At 44.6% G+C, this 19,386-nt stretch overlaps 1 protein-coding gene across 1 annotated transcript in view; it reads left to right on the forward strand.

Annotated features, from left to right (window-relative positions):
- Nucleotides 1-19,386, forward strand: part of LOC131289753 (basement membrane-specific heparan sulfate proteoglycan core protein) — a 101,444-nt gene that overhangs the window by 19,376 nt on the left and 62,682 nt on the right. Inside the window, exons 2-6 of the mRNA XM_058319062.1 lie at nucleotides 13,480-14,209; nucleotides 14,279-14,420; nucleotides 15,783-15,943; nucleotides 16,256-16,564; nucleotides 17,854-17,974. Coding sequence (XP_058175045.1) covers nucleotides 13,480-14,209; nucleotides 14,279-14,420; nucleotides 15,783-15,943; nucleotides 16,256-16,564; nucleotides 17,854-17,974 — 1,463 coding nt within the window. The remainder of the gene's footprint in view (nucleotides 1-13,479; nucleotides 14,210-14,278; nucleotides 14,421-15,782; nucleotides 15,944-16,255; nucleotides 16,565-17,853; nucleotides 17,975-19,386) is intronic.

The raw sequence follows: 19,386 nt of genomic DNA on the forward strand, positions 1-19,386 counted from the left end.
ACGATCGTTGCGAAAACTGTCCGAAGCAATGGCCACAATTAATATGATCTTTTCAAAAACGAATGTTCGTTTCGCGTTTCAGTTTTTGGGCAGAATCTGAGCTTATCGCGATTTTAATCGGTTTCTTATAGCTGAATGTGAAAAGCTCTTAAAAAGCGTGACACTCGGAAAGGGCTTCCGTGTGTTTCGCATACTTCCATTCGAAATACTGATTCCCTGTTTTTTTTACTTCCCAGAGTGAGCAGGTCTAAATCACGGAATTTTGGCACGAAAACTGTCGTAATCATTTATCGCAATCCAGCTGGAGAACGCTCTTTGTGCCATTTACCCTTTAAGTTGGCGGATCGTTTGCGAAATGACTTCAATTCGTCGGCATCAGAAGCAACAGAGAAGCCTTTCTCTTACTCAGCTTTAACCAACTTATTCAGCTTCTTATTCTGATCGAAAGCATCAGCGTTCGTGTTCTTGGAGCGATTCTGGAACCAACCGTTCGGGCCCATTTGCCACTAGTCCCGATGATCATGATCTAATAGAAAACTTGTTGATCTTGCCTTGTAGCGGTGTGACTAGGCAGTTCAAAAATAACCACAACCGCCGTGGTCATTAGGGTCACCGGGACCGATGGCATCAGCTCTTGATTCTTTGATAGCCGACCATCAAGAGTCGTTTGGGGGAATGCCACATTTATGATCTGTTTTAACGAGTGTCGCGTTTAACGGTAATGAGTTTTTCATTCGCTTGATGCGCGGATGGCGTCAGTGGTGGAATGAATCGGCTCGTAAATTGCAGTTCACCAAAGGTTTGCGTGTCCGTCCTGGAGGAGTCGTCGTCGTCGCCGTCGCCATCAGTTTATGATTTTAACTTGCGAACAACAGCTGTACGAATGTGGTTTTGATTTGCATTGATTGGTGGTGACGATATGCGGTAATAAATATACTCAATGATAGATTCTGAACTATTCTCAGCATTGTCTATACCTATGAAAACATGAATGCTGGCGTCATAGGAATACTAACGATACCAAGTGGAGCACCCGCCCTATCAAGTTCGCCTCATAAATCGAGCACTAGAACTTATTTTTCCCCAAAGTCACCTGATACTTCCGCAAACGTTGACTATTCGGTGTTTGGTCTCCGGCCGCAGTTAGCCTCATTCATCAATCTCACTTAATGAGCCGCAACCCATCTCTAGCGCGCCATGATGGATACTTAGAATGCAGTTGGCGGCGAACATGAAAACACGTACGGCTATCCTTAGGTTGGGTGTTCCAATGGCGGGGTAAATTTATATGTAAAAAGCTACCACCGCACCAACCGGCTACGTCCCACCGTGAGAGACTTATCAAACATCCCATCATCGCCATCATCACCATCATTGTGGCTAATTTTGTTATTCTTGTTCTACGATGCCCTTCCGAAATATTTTTGCACCGGAAGGTCTTCCTTTCCTCCGGAGATGGAGAGGTGAATAAAGATAGGACAACAAAATTCATTGGGTCCAAATTGGGGGCTCGACTTGTCTTCCGTTGTTTTTTTCTTGTCCCCGTTGAGTTAGTAAGATGTTTGTCGCCACCGTTTCCTGTTTTTGTTCCTTCGGTTATGCGGTTCGCTTAGTGAAGCGAGTCAATCGTAAAAAAATGGAATAAATAAACCGCCCGTGCAAGGCATGTTGCTTTTCTTTTGGTTTTTCTTAAGGGAACCCATTTCTTGTACCCCATCGACACCCGAGCACGCTCGTTGACAGATTCCTGATGACAGCATGCCCGACTCGGCCGGCTCCATTGTACGAGCAGGGTTCGCGGGCCCAAAAAGCTTCGTGGCCGTTGACCGGAGCACCAGCCGAGCCGTGGCGGTGTGAAATGGCCATTGCAAATTTTGGTCACGTTTCTCTTGTTAAGTTCTTAAGCTTACCATTTTAGATTTCCTACGGCGCTGCCGTCCTGGGCTTCGCTCGGTGTGGGCGTTCGTGTGCCACTGCGCGGTCCATTTTTCACTCCTTACATCCCCATTTCGGTGGTTCCTTGGGATGTCGTCGTCGTCGTCGTGTCCATGGCTGTCGGTGGTACTTTCGCAAGTGCTCAAGCGGTTGTCGAAATGGCTATTGGGCCCGAGCAAATCAAGCAGCCAAAAGGACGGTCGAGATGAAGAGGTCCGGGTTTGGCGAGGCCGATTGGTGAAGCTATCATTATTCACTGCTTGTAGGCACGCGGCAGGCCGAGGCTCTACGTCCCGGAGGAAGTTTCCATGGGTAAGCGGCGTGGGGTCGGGAAAAATATATTGAAGAAACACCATCATCTTCACGAGGTGCTGCCTGGAATACGCGCCAAACGGTAGCGATTTCTCGGTATCACCATCCTTTACCATAACAATGCATAATGCATACGATCGATCGAGCCGTGCGAGCTTCTCACGCGGGTTACGATGGAAGAAACGCCGAATCGATGCGACCAACTCGCCTGGGAAGAGCATTCGAAATGGGGGTCGCGCAGAGTAAGAGAACGACTTGAAGATAGAATTCCTAGTCTCGTTCAGCTGTTGCGCAAACGGTTTCGCTAGACATTTTCGATAGTTTTAAACGTCTTCACCGAAGAAATTGGTAGAGTTTTATCACCTCCAGGTATCACTAGTGTGGTCTCTTCTATATCGGCATTCTGACGGACCCTGGGTTATTACACCTTCTGGTACCGACGACCCAACATCTAACTCGGGTTGTCTCAGATGAAAACGAACTAATTGAGAGCGAAAAAAGCGGTAAGTTTTCTTCCCCATGCCGTAATGGAATGCTGGAGCCAATTTGCGGCCAACTCCAGCCATATCGAGAGATAGGAAAAAGGAAAGACATAGTGCCTTAGAACGCCATCTGGCAAGTCGAACGCTTCTGGCACAAAGAAGCAAGGCAGAAATCTGGCACTTCAGCACCGCAAGCGGCATGTAAGGGGGTGGACTTGTGGGTGGCTAATAAATTTTTATTTCCAACCAACTTGAACTTGACTTGCCGCGGAGCGAGTTCCCGCGCGTGAATACGTGCGAGTTGAAAAAGTTGGTAGCGTAAAGAAAAAAAAAACAACTTGTGATCCAATTCGGCAGCTCATTTTGTGGAGCATAGAGGCAAGAAAAGGCAAGTTCTTAACTCCTTCTTCGGAAACTTCGGAAACGCCGAGCGCAAGTAAATGATAATTCCGTCATCGCGTCGGTGGCAAGTGGCATAAAGTGCGCCAGGCGTGTTGGGCCATGATTACGCAAATAAGACAATGTGGCAAGTGTGGATAGATTTACTCTCGATACAATATTGCACTTAATTTATTCTAAACCAGTCCTCACAGCAACTGGTTGTTTTTTTTTTGTGGTCCCCAAGTGCTGCCGGCGTGCTTAAGTTACAATATGTACTTTTTCTTTTGATATGAATCGCTTTACAGGGATTGATTTTAATTGATCGTTTCGTTTAGAACCACTTATTATTCACGCATTAACACGTTGAATGTCACACCACCTAATTGCGGGTGTAGCATAGAATTGCCCTCATAAACCCTTAACACAGATAAGTGGGCTTATTTTGTTTGGCTTTGTTTTCGAAAACAGCCTGTATGAAAAAAAGTACAACCAAATTTTAACAAAAAAGATTGTACCAAAACTGAACTAAACCTAAGCAACATGACAGTCAACGTGTTAACAGTTTGTCAATGACCCCCATATTGTATTGAAACTAATATTGTATAGCACGAATATAGAATAGGCTATATTATTCTTATGATTTTGTTTGAAAGATTGTTCTATTTGTTTTTAGTTTGAAATCAAGTCGTGGTATCCGTTTTATAAACGAATTTTATCCAAACTTATTGTAGTTGGACGTCAAAGCGAGTTTGTAAATCTTTTAATTGCACAAAACGCTCGGTAGCAATTTGTTGTTTCAGAATATTTTAATACATTTAATGCTGATTGTTTGCACAATGTATGCATAAAAAATCACATAGACAGCTCTTTGCATCCGGTGTTTGCACATATCGTTGCTTCCTTAATTCATATTCAAACACTCCCATTCAAACGCACCAAAGATGTAGTCACGATTTTATCATCCAACAAAATCGGAACAAACATCTCCAAAACCTGTCGTAAAATAGACACCTCTCCTGGCGTTAAGCAAACACGTCCATCTTCGGTGGCATGATGCAATCGACTTACATTCCACGGTCCCACACGTACCACTATCACCACTATCTTTGCTGCTTCACCATTACCCCCGCCCTCAATGGACCAGCCGTCTTTACTGGTCACTTTAATTAGGAATCTATCATTCATATTGCGCCCGTCGAAGATTCGAGTGTTTATCGAAGCTGATGTGCGTTCAGACTCGGAAAATAAGTGGCCGTTCGTCGCAAATCGCGTACAGAAAAGAACGCCAGAGGATGAAACAAAACCAATATGAAACACCCATCTCATATCGAAGGTAAATATAATCTCTGCGGACCGTCAATTTTACGACCAATCAATAGTCGAACGGTCAACACCAGCAGTGCGCTGCTGGCTGTGAATTTGACATCGGATATTCTAGCCCTCGCGACCCCAATTAGTGACGAGTCCGAGCGTGAGTGAAGACATGCAGCTCTGCGCCTAGCACGGTCACGACAGGGCGACACCACACGGGCACATGTTATGATGGCGCAAATATTTACCGGTTCGCGCTATTTGCACGCGGGCGCGCTTTTCTTCCGCTCGCGCCCCAAGATTTTCGCACCATCTCCGGTTTGCAGCGTGCGTTCATCGCCGTCATTAACGCTGTCGAGGTACCGCAGCCGGTGTCATTAGCGGAAGCGCTGACGGCTCTCGGTAGCGGATCCAACCGTCGTGCGGGCGTGTAGCGACTTAAACTCTGCTGACCTCGCGGCCATAAAAATGCACACGGCAGGCAAAACACTTCTGCGGTGCAGAAGATGAGATCGTTCATTTCGATTGCGATGTTTACCACGAAGGTAAGCGAACTCAGGTGCTAGTGACCCCCTCCACCCGGTCTCGAAGTGGTCGTCGGATCAGCTGGCTTTGGCTTGTAGTCGAACCAGCGTGCCTTCCTCTCCTTTGGAAGAGCTCATCCAAAGCTCCAACCGGGCAAAAACCGGTCCGGTACCAGACGAGATGTTGTTTACAGACGCTTTTAGCTAAACCTTGACATTCGGCAACCGGTACTACAGCCAGTATCTGCTGGAGCCTCCACACTTGACGGGGATCCTTAAGGAAAGAGGGAGAGATAGAAGAACTGGCCACACAAACAGCCCAGTCGCCATATCTGATCGTACGCAATGACATAATCATCTGCTTTGAAGTAAGCCAAAATTCTAATCCTCAGCAGCTCTAGGGTCGAAGTGATCATGCGGGGATCGTCACCAATTGGACAAATTTAGCCGGTTCAGACCTCGACCGGAGCGGCTTCCAATTGATTATTCCAAGATTTACAATCCACGCTAACCGGTTACGGTGTATCGAAAGTGGCCGCAACAGGTTGTTGGGCTTGTAATGTTGGCTATTTACTTAATTTCGCTTTTGGGGTCCGTCGCCGGGGATCAACGTCTTAGGAAAACATTTATCATAAATCAGGCTTTTGGGGAGCCGGTTGTGCGATGGGCTTCTTAGTCTCGGTCTGCGAGGATGCTTCGGTTTAGTATCAATACAATAATAAAATGGTTGAAAAAGTGTGATTGTTAAACACCGGCCAACCAAATGAATGTTTTGTACATCCCCAAGTTGGTAAAGACGCTTAAGAGATTGGATTCTTTAAGACTAGGCGTGGGAGAAATTTGAAATCTCGTTGGTTATTTTTGGAGCGCAGGAATATTTTGATCGCTGTCATTTGTTTCAATCAAATGCAAATGTCCATCGCACCATACGAAGAGGAAATTGAATATCTGATTTTCAACATAAATTGCTAACAGATAGTGAATCTTTTCATTTTTGACTTTTCAACCATTTTTCATTTAATTTCGGCCAGAAATTAATCCGCTACAAAATGTCTGCTGATTGGTATGCTATTTGTTACTTGACACCAAACTCCCTTTATCGCTCATCAGCATGAGTCAATACGAATTTCAAGGTCCTCGCCGAGTAAACTCCGAGCTGAAGATGAAACTGAAGGGCGTGGACCCGTGGCCCTTCCGCGCCTCGTGTGGAAACTGATAAATATTTCGACACCAAAACACACTGAGCACACTGCGTTTACAAATCGTTGCCCTTCAAAACGGAGCTAGCCGGTTGAACAGGTCTTGGAGATCGGCGATGGAAATAGCTTGAGTACATTAGAACTGTGGCCGGTTTGGGATGTAGGGTGTAAATATTTTGTGGAGAAAAAAAAACCAGGAGGCACTTTGGTGCCGTCTTTGATGTTGTTTTGAAAATCCAATTTTCCTGCATCCTATTTTTAATATCTTTGGTGTCAAACAATGTGATAGGTCTGGTGTTTTGATATTTGGTATATCGAAAGGTATAAAACGCTGAATGAGGTCGCTAGAGGTTCGCCATTTGTAAAAGGCCAACCCGCATCAACCAGAATTCAATAACAAGATTTTACGGCAAAATATGACTTGAGATTTCTTGAGCACAAAGTTCAACCTAGAAGTGACCAAAGTATCATAAAACGCGCGCTTTAGTAATAGAGGATCATAGAACGAGAACCTACGAGCAATATTCTACGGAATGTCGACGGTCAGCAGAACCAAACACCCACGGTACAACTTAATAGACACGATGATGTAAAACGATAAAACACCACCCAGGCATGCCGTTGGGACTCATCATTACATCACGGTGATGATGGATGACAGTTGGGTACGAGAAATAAAATGTCCAGCCAACTCAACACAGATAGACGTTTCCTTTCGAAATGAACCACCGGCCAAGGGACGCGACAGTATATGACATCAGCGACTCAATTATCCACAAATAGACATTAAGAAGCGAAAATGGTTGGGCGTGTGAAATCGAATACGTCATTCTGTAAGGATGGTCTCAATGATACATTGTGGTGGACAGTTTCCTTGGGAGCCCTCGCGATCCTCGGGTTGTACTTTGGGCTCGACTCCGGGGCGGTCTGGGTAGAGGATTAAGTTGTGCACCCCTTTTGGACAGCCCAGTTTAGTCTTAATTATATCCCATTTGAATGCTGAGTCAGCGGAGTGTGCGCGCGCGTGACTGCATGTGTAATGACCTACCATCATGAGCCGTGGACAATTCTGAAGCAGTCAATGATAATAAATTACGGAAATCAAGTGGCACTTTGCATTCTGCTGCGTCCGTCCTGTTCCCCTAATGCGGGATCTAGACATCATCGGAATGACATAACGATCGCAGTCGTGAAAGTGAAACCATGGGTGGTGCGTTGTAAGACGATTCCTAGGCACTGTAGGTCGAATGCCAGCTGTCAAAATGTAGCTGCGTGCGTTCTGAAACTATCTAATTAAAACGAGAGTTAGACATACGCCTTTCTGTCATAAACCGGTGAATAGCTCGAGCTTGCTCGCCACTGATCGTAAACCGAGGATCTTCGAGCATGAACTAGATCGCGTCTACGAGGGTAAAGGTGCGTCTAGGGAGACGTCATAAACATCAAACGATCCGAAGAATGGTCGAATCATTTGCATCGAGGTAATCAACGTCGTGTCGAGCTACCATTACCACCTTTCATCATCATCATTTGCGTTTGGGGAAGTGGAGCTGTGTAGGGGTTTGGAAGATACGTATGAATAGGTTCGATTGTACCGGCCGATGCGGGGAAATGTAGGTCCCGCTGGAAGCGGAACAACCGGTCTAAAAGTCAACACGCACGTTAGATGCAGCCGACCGTGCTGGCGGGTGGCGACTTGGCCCATCTGAGGTCTGTGGTTTTTCCTGGTCGCTCGTGCATCCTGTGTTCCGGTGCGTAGCCCTGTGGTCGCATCTTCACACGCGGTTTCCCGGTTAGGGCGTAGAAACAGTCATCGTTAGGGATCTATTTTTAGCGCTCCGATGCGTCCTAAATATGTGTCTGGGAATGTTTTACTTGCCCCAAAACGAACTGGTAGCGAGGGTGTGTTGTCTTTTACACAATTTTTCTTCAGTCGGAGTTTGAGTAATGGGTTCCGAATGTCTACAAGCTGCTCGATGCACCTACTCTGCCTGGCGGCATTACAATTCAGGCATTCCAGGAATGTTATTGGACTCACGTGAAACATGGAAACTGCTAGATCTGAGTTCCTCCCTTAGGCCCTTGAAACCGTGGATTGTATGCTCACTTCTGGAACACTTTGTCTCAATTCAACACTGACAAACTGCTCGCTTCCGGTGCCGCACTAAACGACCGGATTCCAACGCTTTACGGTGCGTGGATCTCGCGGCTAAAGGCGGGATACGTTTGATAATGCGAAGGAGGACAAGAGACTTAATCGACAAGATGATATCATTCCACTTGGCATCGTCGACTGTTGTCATACGATTTCATTAGCGCCTGGTGGCGTATATCCGCACACGCGAGCCCCTATCATAAACTTCGTTTCGAGCGAGGAAAATCTCGCTCTCGTGTCAATTTACTCGAGCACCGCGTGCTTTTATTTATCCGAGGTGGCGGAGCCGGAGCAAAATGTGTCCACAGTTCGGGGAGGTTCTGTTTGCAAGTCCAATTTGCATGTTCTCTGCAGACTTTCCTGCGGAGGATGCTCGAGATGCTAATGATGATGTAGCTTGGCGATCGTCCCACGATCGTCGGTAGATCCGTTCCACGACACAAACGATTCCATTCTAATCCACCCGGATCAGTCGGAGAAAAGGCGGGACAAAACGTTTCCAATAGCTGATTCTGCTGAAATACTTCCTGTAAGACATATGTTAGTGAAGTCAAAGTCGACCAGACCCGTATTTACAATGATTGACCACTTCAACTCGGCCAATTAAGGCATGAGTTACACTTTCCGAGCGTTTGCACCACAAATTGATTGATGATTGGGAATGATTACGCCGTTAAATGTTTAATACGATTGATTGGCTTTAATTCTGGCGTAACTTTTTGTTCACAACTTTGTAGCGACACTCCTTTCGATAGAACTTGGTTGCTTGTTTTCAAAAAAGACAGTGCTGCTTTTTTCTAACCCTTACTGTATATACGCTGCTAGTCTTATGTGCAGTACTACGTTTCTCTAGTGCGCCCTTAGTTCGTCTTTTGACCCGACCCCGTGTCCATGTCGATGCTTTTTACCGTTGCGCAACACCGATCTCACTGGTAATGCTTCCTCAAATGCAGATCGTAAAAAAGTACAGCTGTTTCTTGAGCTCGTCTACCGCTTCTCGTTGTGATTGTATAGCGCCCACTCCTGTCTCGTCGCATCCCGCTTCGCGGAGGATTGTTTGGCGGACTCGAATGGAATTTAAAGTACGCCTAGCGCCATCAGTGGTTTTGCTGTTGTGCTAGTCTTGGAAGTGGATACCCGTTTATGCTTCGAGAAGCTTTAATTTATGTGCTGCTAATGGTCCGGAGCTTGAAATGGTCTTAAACCAGTCCATAAGTGTCGCGTGTTGCCGCCCCGAAGCGTGTATTCTGTCAAATGTTTCTTGCTTCCCCCTTTTCAACATCTTTTAAGACTTACATACTCCTCAAATGTAGAAGCGATGAATAAAAGTTAGAACAACAATACAGAATTTGTTTTATCTACTTGATTTGCATTCATAACAAAATACTTACAAAGAATAAAATATCCTAAGCATATGAAAAATATTTTTGTTATGTAGTTTGTAGCTTTGAAGAAGTACCATCAATATTCTAGTACAAATAATGTTTTCCTTTGGTTATTTTGCTTCAAAATAAGAACACCCTCATAACGTTCCTCACTCCAGTATCCATCTTCTTGCCTATTGTTGGCTCGATCCACTTCTCAATTGCTCCATTAACGCGTTGTTCACATCCAGGCACTAGACTGGGTGGCAAAAAAACTGAGAAAATACCACAGACGAGTAACATTAATGACCCGCAAAAGACCACAGCACGCCTTTCCGTGGACAGTCTCAGAAAAAAAAACTGTAAGAAAGTAGATAAAATGGGGAAAACTCATCCAGGAGTACAGCGCGGTGGTGTAAAAACTCATCAACGGTCACTTTTCCGAACCTAGCTTTTTGTCCTTCCGTTGTGTGGTGTGCCAGAGAGTTGACCATTCCCTCGCGGGATCCAATTGCAGCAGGTGGGAGGAGGAACGTCGACTCCACAGGAACTTATACGTGTTCATGTTTACAAAATGGTCTACCCTCATCAGGCGTCGGATTATTTTTATTTTTCAATGAAAATCCTGCAGCCGTGAAGCAACAGGGGATATTAACACGTTTGTTTTTGTGTTGATAACAAAGTGAGATATACTGAAAACAACATTCTACCTGTTTTAGTAGATCAATTGATTTTAAAAAGGAAAGCAATCCTATATACTCATGACCTAAAATATCAGAGTTCATAAATGTTAGCTCCTATTTGGCTGGAACACACTTTTCATAAAGGCTTTACACTAACTGGATCCGAAAAGCTCTTCTTCAAGCGAAGGGAACGAAGTTGTTTATCATCGGAAATCAGAACATCTTTCCTACGCCACCGCGAAGGCACTAGCGCGTTTATAAACGAGCTGGAAAAACGAAGACAAAACCCGCTGATTGGAAAGGGAAATGCTGGCCAACCTTTGCTTTCCGTTCTGGGGGTTGTTTCTGGCTCCTGCCCAGCCTGGCCGGTGTGGATCGTTTCGCCCACTTTGTTTCACATTACTGAGGTTGCCCTTTTTCGGGGGGGCCCTTAATACTTCGTTTTTTTTTTCGTCTCACTTCCTTCGAGCCAGCACACGACCGGCAGCGAGTCAAATAAACGGGCGAAAAATGAGCGCGTCGTGATGCGAGCGGTTAAAATTGCTGTCGCGTGCTTGGAATATTTGATTAAACTTGTCTTTTTACTTGCTTTCGCCGGGTTGGGGGAGGGTTCCGTGGTTTTGTGGGCGTTGGTAGATTGGGCAGAATCACGGTGGCGGGGTGGCGGGAAAAGCACGCGAAAAGTACCGAAGTGCCGGTGCACAAGTATCCGTCAAAGTAGGGTCTTTCAACTTTGGCATGGCTTCGAATGGGATTTGTTACGCTGGCCACGGGGCTGCGTCTTGGTTGGCGTTCAATGTTCCTGTGGTGGACCGGAAAGTCAGTGGAGCCTTTGATTGCTATTTTCGGACTACGCTACGGGCACGTTTTGAAGCTGGTGTGGCATGGGCCACCAAGCGGTTTGTGCATTTGCACCAGACTTGAAGCGCCAAGAGGAGAAGATGCCGAAGATGGCACCTTTCATAGTTTCAATCGATCGATTTTGCTTGGGTTTAATAATTTTATAAAAACTAGGAGGCACAAATTAAACCATGTCAAATATTTTATCATAAGAAATCATAGATTTCTAAAACGAATTGAATTTCGAAAAGAATTGTGTGCTAGAAAATTTACATAGAAAAATTAATAAACCAAACAATTATTAAATGATTAAACGATTTCTCGAATCGTTGATTTTAGAACAGGATTAAATATAACAATGGTATTCAAATTTTTATTTAAAAAAAAAAAAATCTTGAAGATCGTGAAAGCTTGGTTAAAATGATAAAAACAGCGTACTGATTCCACTCGTTTTACAGTACAACGTAAGACCAACAAGATTACATAAAACGAAAAGAAATCCTCATGGATTGTTAATTAATTATTATTGATTTAATTGATAGTTGGGTACTCCAAAGAAGCCAACCAATGGTACCTATCGCGAACCAACTGAACAACCGGTCGATAAACATATCGACCGATATAATGACAGTAATGGCGGAATGGTATCGCAACGCATCAAATTTATCAACCCGTAAAAACGCGTGTACAATTGCCATGGCTACCGTACAAATCGTGGGGAAAAAATCAAGCAGTTGTTAAAAAAGTCTTTAATTTGCATCGCGAACGAAACATTTTTTTTATATCGACCGATATATTTAACTACTGCCTCAACCCATCCGATATACTGAAAAGAGCTGTTGACCGTGGAAAAATTTATTTAAAAAAATGTAAAAATGTTATTTTGTGTTAATTTTTCGCTACTTATTATTTTTTAACCACTTTAGCCCATCAAAAAATGTATTTTTCTGGTGAATTTTTTTTTGTCCAAGTCCAGACCAATTTTCATTTTATAGAGATGTCGGATCGAGTTGAAATTTTCAGTGAAGATACTTGAAGGTGTTTCCCAAAATATTGTATAACTTTTATAATTTCAAAAATTCATTAAGTATATTAATTTGAGGTTCCAAAGAATTTCAACGATATAAAAAAATGAGTATTTTTCTTTTGTACAGTTATGCATTGTGTTCCCTGTTCTTATAAATTCACGTATTTTGTTTTTTTTCCTGCATTAGCGCCCGTATCGTGGAAGGAGACACCGTTTTCGCAATTTCCGTTCACTTCCTCTTGCCAAGAACATCTCTAACTGTTACACCACTTCGCCTAAGACAAAGTTTTGTGATTGCCCAGTATTTTTCATTTGGGGCGAAACTGTGGGAAATTTGGTTTTGGTACAAAATGAATCTTATTGGCCCTGTACCACTCTAAGACAACCTTAGAATAATGGCAGGTCAAAAACTTGGTAGAAAAAAGTACGCGAATGTATAAGAAAGAAATAGAAAAATAGAAATATTCGTTGCTTAATCATCCATGGTTTTAAAGGGTAAGCAGAGTCCCCTAAACATCAATAGAAAAATCATTAATATTGGGTACAAGAATGTCATATGTAAATAGACAAACCCAACAGCTTCATCGTTCGATCACCACTGTTTCATTTTTCTTCTAAGTATAAAGATATTGGGCTTGTATTGTATTATCTACAAATAGGATCATTTGCCTGTGGTCACATATCTAGAAGATCATTACCAATCAGCATTTTATAAAGAAGTGTTAAATTTAATATTTTTTTTTTTTTTTTTGTTAATGAAGTTGAAAAAGGAACATGTAAACACAGTGGCAACGATTGTTGAGCCAATACGCTTACGTTTTATCCGATAATTCAAGCGGATCAAAATGCTTCTACAATCGCCTATCTCCTCTTCATTCTCCGCATCATTTAAAAAGAATAATGAATTTATCATTCTAATGTTTTGGATGCTTCACGAACTAAAATGCTTCTCGATACGATAGAAGTCGCATCAATTGTAACGTTGTTACAAGTAAACAAACTCTAGGTTTCCATAGTAATTTGACAGACGGAGAAACTACTCGATAGGTATTTTTATGGGTTGTTATAATTTTACCGACTGCTCAGTTGAATACATTCGCGATACCAATTCGAGTAGATAAATTTATCGGTCGATATAATCAAGCGGGTTGGTAAATTTTATCGACTGCTTTCGCGATAGGTACCAATGGTTTAGAAACGAAATAGCCTTTCAGTTTATTTTCTCACGTGGATAATATGTCGTTTTTCTTCTTTCTATTTTAACAGAATACCAACGACAGCGACTTGGTGTTCGAGGACGACGGATCAACAGCCAAGGCCGCTTTAGAACTCGCGAAACCGCTTCTACTGGATGACACAGACCGCGAGCGAGGTCAGCCGCTAGTATCGGCAGTCGGTACAGACTTCGAGGACTCCGCCGAACCGTGGGGCGACAAAGTGTTTGCTCGTGTCATTGACGACGACGTCAATGATGAGGACGAATTCGACGACGACAGCGAAGGTGATGGCGAGGAAGCGGAGGAGGAGGAGGAGGACGAATCGGCCAACGATGTCGCGCTGCCGGCCAACGACGGGGAAGAAGGGCAGGGCTGGCTGATGCGCAGCATGAAGCGTATCAAGCGAAGCCTCGATAGTCTGTTCACCGAACCCGCGCCGCCGGAGGAGCATCCAGAAAAGAAGGGCAAGAAAAAGGCTTCCCAGAAGCCTCGCAAGCCGAAGGACAAGAAGAAGAAGAAAGAGCAGCACCAGCAGGAGCGACGATTGACGGGCGAACATCGGGAAGTTGATCAGCCAACGCTGACCCCCGGTCGAACCGGCAATCTTCCGGTGGCGACACCGAACGCGATTCCAACGTACGCGAGCGGCAAATCGAACCGGATGGGTGTGAACCGTCCAAAGAGGCAGCACACCCAGGATGGCCTGGAAGATATCGAAGGTTCCGGCGGTTATTCCGGCGATGGACCCGACGACCAGCTAGACCGGTCAGATGCCACCTGTAAGCTAACCATCGGATCGTTACGCCTCTGTTCCAATTACTTCATGAGATTTGTTTATTGTTTTGCAGATAAAATGAACATCTCATTCGCCCAGCCGTACAATCAAATTAAGTCTGACTTCACCAAATTCGCGGAGGTGCAGCAACTGATCAAGCAACTGGTTGACAATGCGCTGTTAGTCAATTCCGGCGTGCTCCTGGACGATTTAGTGTAAGTTTTTCCGAACGAGTTAACCTCGTTGTGGTTTTTCGTTGGTGCCTGTTGGGACTTGGAGGATGAGGGAGGTGGATTTCCCTACCAGCCATAGCTTCGGGTGGAGATAGGGAATTCAATGGGCCAGAGCGAGATGGTGATATTCTTGTCTCTTTTACACCAACGCAGAAATTCCCCCGTCCCGCCACTGCCAGAAATCTCTCCTTACCGCGCCCATCTGTTGCCGCGGCGGCTGATCCGAACTGAAAAATCGAGGTTTGTGCATCAAAGTGCGCATGCGCAATGCAATTCGGTACGAAGTTTAAATGCCCTGCGCGATCGGGTCTTCGAAGACCCAGCGCGAGCGATCGAAAACCCAGCGCGAGCAATCGTAGACCAGTCGAATACCCAGCGCGGTCGAATACGGACGTACGGGTACCCGTACGAGTATACCCAGCGCGAGCGGTCATTCATGCATACGTACGCAGCGCAAGCGATCGCTAAATGAAGAGCAAAAACCGAAACGCGGTGGCCATATGAATTCGCTCCGCGAGAGGTTTAAATGGCTAGAGCGGGTTGAGCGCGAACGATGCATTCCCATACAGTCCATACAAACGACTACGCAGTAGATATATATTGGGCCTTTAGCACACCGTTCTCAACAAAGAGCGACGGTCTTGCGGTAGGTGCGCAGAGGCCGGAGTGGAAACAACGCGGTTCAATTCCGCGTAACAGCTCGAGACATGAGAATGTGTAGAAGGAAGAGAAGAGAAAAAGAGCGAGGGCCCCGAAAGGGGCCACCATTTTTCGTTTTTGCCGCGGCAACTTCGGTTTTGCTTCGGAAATTTCCAACCAAATCTTTCTGAATATTCGTGTCCCGATTTGGCCACAATTTGGCTGGCTTTACTTCGTGCAGTGTTTCGGGGGTTGTTGATTCCGTTTTTTTTTATAAGCTGCCGGCCGAACAACGGCCGAGCTAAGCCGAACGCAAAGTGCCGAACTGGCAAGATGAACCTTTCGCCCCACGTGGACGCGCATTGCGTGCAATGTTGCATGCAGCGCGTAAAAGCTTTTACCGGATCGGATTGTACGATTCGAGATTAGTTCATCCGACTCTCTTTCGTTTCGTATTTGTGCCCACTCTCTCCGCCGTCACATTCAGTCAGATGGGGAGGGGGAGGGGGGTTTACGTGGGTTCAATTTGAAGAAGTTGGCGCGCGTATTTTAAACACGTGTGCCCTTGCATTGCAACCAAGACCAATAACTCCTTTCTAGATGGTGAACAATTTGGTACCGAAATGTGTTCAATTGTGAGATAAAAACTGTAAAATTGTTATTTGTACTATATAACATATTGTCCATTTTGTTTTTCTCTTTCAGAGCCTACCCCGGGAACGAGGAGCTGACCCTCGTCAAAGCAGAGTTGACAGAAGTCCCCAAAGAGTTTCCTGTTGACTATATAAAGGCACAGCTCCGGAAGCGACTCCAGGAGGGCGGTACTTTGCTGAGACCCGATGGCCTGGAGCTGAAGCTGGACGACGGTAATGTTGGGGCTGTCAAGAGGATGGATTTGACTGTTGCTATCTTTTTCTTGTAGCGTGTGCTTGAATGCAACGGAACCCTTAGCAACTTCCCGTATTTCGGTGAAGATTTTCCGAACGCGAGCGAGGACATTTCAACTTTGTAATAATTGTTGGTAGATTGGGCGACACGAATCGCGTCCGCACAGCACTGTTTGATGCCTTCGAAATCTTTTGCAACCCCCGTTTGAAACCCACTCCTTCACAGCCTACTAATTGCACTGCTCCCCTTCCGAAACATTCCGTGTTCGATTTTCCGTTTCGCAAACGCAGGGATTCTTGACCCACTCGATGAGGACCGGGACGACGATTACGCCACTGACAACGAACTGGGCAATAGTGCCGAAACTGTAACCAATCGAGGACCACCAAAGCCGCCATTGCAAGAACCACCACGGACGCCGGTCCACGAACCAGCGCGGACGCCTGAGCAAGATCGATCTGGCGAAACTACGGATTTATGTCGCGGGGATGACAAGATTCCGTGCGGCAAAACGTCGGTTTTCATTTGCGAGGTACAACGGTGCGATGGCACGAGCGACTGTCCCAACGGCGAAGACGAGACGGCGGAGGCGTGCGGTAGTTGATTTTGTATTATTGCTCCTATTTTCCAATTGCGGGTTATTTATGTTTTCTGTTTTTTCCGTTTGTTGTGTTCATTCGCTGGTTTTTCCTTTGGTCTTTCACCCATGTTCATTGTTTCGCTTTTCTCTGCGTTTGCTTCATTTATGTTTTGACTTACAGCAACGCTGTTTATAAACATGCCTTTTGTTTTGTCTTTTACATAAACTTGTGCTTCGCCTCATATTTGTTTCCATCGACTTTAGGGATCATTGACTACTTTCATTATACAAAATCATAACAGCTTTAAAATAATACAGTTGAGAAGATTTATGTAAATTTTTTAGAAAGATCAAACGTAATTGTAAGCTTCATTCATTTGCCTAAATTATTTTTGAAAAAAAAAATGCACAAGTTTGCAAATCTCATGTCATGTTTACAATTTATCATTGGCTACTTTCATGCGTTTCATTGAAAATTGATTTCATAATCACAATTTATTTTACATACATTTCCGTTAACTTAAACCCCTCTGCAGCCTGATCAAAATTTTGAAAAAAGTGTTAGTCCTCAGTAATTTATTAGTTAGTATTTCCACTCCGTACAAGTAATGTAAATCCACAATAGTATGCTCAATTTATATTTTTCCACAAGAAATACTCAATTTATATTTTTCCACAAGACAAGGGACGTTCAATACAACGATTTAGATCAATTTTTTAATGCTTAGAGTATTCTTAGAATTGAACACAAAAGAAATTCACACAAGAGATTTAAGAGTTAGTAGTGATGATAAATAAATTGTATATCTTTTTAGTTAGGGGTGCATTAAAAATTGAGGGAAGATATAACGACCTTGATTTCCTGTTTGCAATCTAGGTTGATCAGGCTGTATGTTATTTCGTAGCTACATTGACTTATTTTATTTATTTTGTCTTCATTTGTTTGTTGTGTGAGTCTGTGTGTTTATATTCGTAAAACTTTTCGCTAAGGATCGTGGATCAGCCGTTAACCCCCATTCATGGTGAAGTAATCGCCGGTTGCTGCGCCCTCGTTTGTACGTGATTTGTTCGGAGAAATTTTCCTTTTTATTTCCGAAAGCTCACAGACGTCAGAAGCTTCGGAGTAGTGAGGATAATTTTGAAAACAAGGGACAGTTTTTTTGTATTAAACCATACTCCTTAACATTGGGAATCATTCAATTTAATGCTTATAAACAGTAAATATCATGTCTAGTTTCAACGTCTTCGGATAACTTTTCTACAACATCTTTTAATGATTTTTTTATGTTTGCTTTCACTCAACAGGAGGGTTGGTGTGTGGACCTCATCAGTTCAAGTGCGATTCGAAGTGCATAAGCTTGACTCAGAAATGTGATCGTGTGCTGGACTGTACCGATGGGACGGACGAAGAGGGTTGCCCAGTGGGTGAGTAATTTTTATTTTCTTTTATTAATTCTACTGCTTGAAAGATGTTAGAAGAAGCTTTGAAACACTGAATGTACATTGCTACTTTAATTCGTGAGTTGTATCGCAGACCCTGTAAAAGCGAACAGGATATCCTTACGGGAAATAATTCAATTGTGAGGTTTGTTAAAGTATCATTTTTCAACCGCCCAATTTTGCGATGGAACAAACGCTAGTAAGAGCATAGCGAAATCTTTCGATTAAAAGTGGAACACTGTGTTGATAGCCCATTCCATGTTTGTGTTACACGCGGCCACAAAAAGTTGTACATGGTCTGCTTCCACTTTTCGAGCAAGAGATTCGTGAGCGTCCGCTTCGGATGCTGTACATGGCAAAAACCGGAATGAACGGCAACTCGTTAGCGTAGCGGTAGTAAAAAAGGACACAGGACGGAGTGACCGAAGTTCATCTGCGAACGAAACGTTCTACCCGACACGATCCATGCCCCTTGCCATGCTCGGGTGCGCAAAATGTTGACGCCCCATTTTACGGCGCCCTTTTCGGGGTGGCTCCACTTGATGGTGGTGCGTTGGTCTTTTCGTTGCCTTTTCCGGGAATACATGCTGTTATCATTTGTCTGCATGAATGTCTCAAGACGGGAAGAAAGAGAGAGAGAGAGAGAGAGAGAGAGAGAGAGAGAGAGAGAGAAAGAGGGAAAGCGAAAGACAGAGGCTCTGGGGTTGCCTTGCTTTGTAGGAAGGAAAACGCATAATTCTAGGGCATCCTACCACTCGCCGCGAATCGAAGTCTCTCGAGCGGGCTTTCCTGGGCGCCTGTGTGTGTGTGAGTGCGTTTCTATCGGTCGATTACATCGTCAAGAACCGCTTTCCCTTTCTCCCGGCCACACTACACCCTTCCCTAAGGATCATCCGTCTTCGCCTACCCGCTCCAGAGTCGGGTCGGAGTCTGGAACGTCCTTAAAGACGAACTCGGGTCGACCGCCCGCCGAGCGACTAATGTACATTCCCGTCCCGAGGGTTAAATGTTGCCTCGGAAATGGAATGACTTTTCCACTCAAGGCCTTCGCGAGGGTTAGGTCGGTTTACACCCGCACTTTTCCACCACGTGGAACGCCTTTCAGAGCGCGAGTTTTTCATTCGGCTCGAAATCGAAAAGCATTGCGCTCGAACGACTACGATTGCACTGGCGTTTTGGGTGTTGAATTAATTTGCGCTCGAATGTTGTAAATCAAAATCGTCCTCCACCGTGTGGATTGGTGAGCAGCATGAAGTAAACGGTTTATATCATTTTACTGCAACCGGTCGACGGAGTGCAAGTTATCCGGTTCTTTCGGTGGGGTTTTTGTGGATCATTTTTTTTTTGTTATCAACATGGCGTTCCGAGCATTCCCATAAATGTTATGTGTTTTTCGTTCTT

The sequence above is a fragment of the Anopheles ziemanni genome, chromosome 3, assembly GCF_943734765.1.
Source record: "Anopheles ziemanni chromosome 3, idAnoZiCoDA_A2_x.2, whole genome shotgun sequence".
NCBI lineage: Eukaryota > Metazoa > Arthropoda > Insecta > Diptera > Culicidae > Anopheles > Anopheles ziemanni.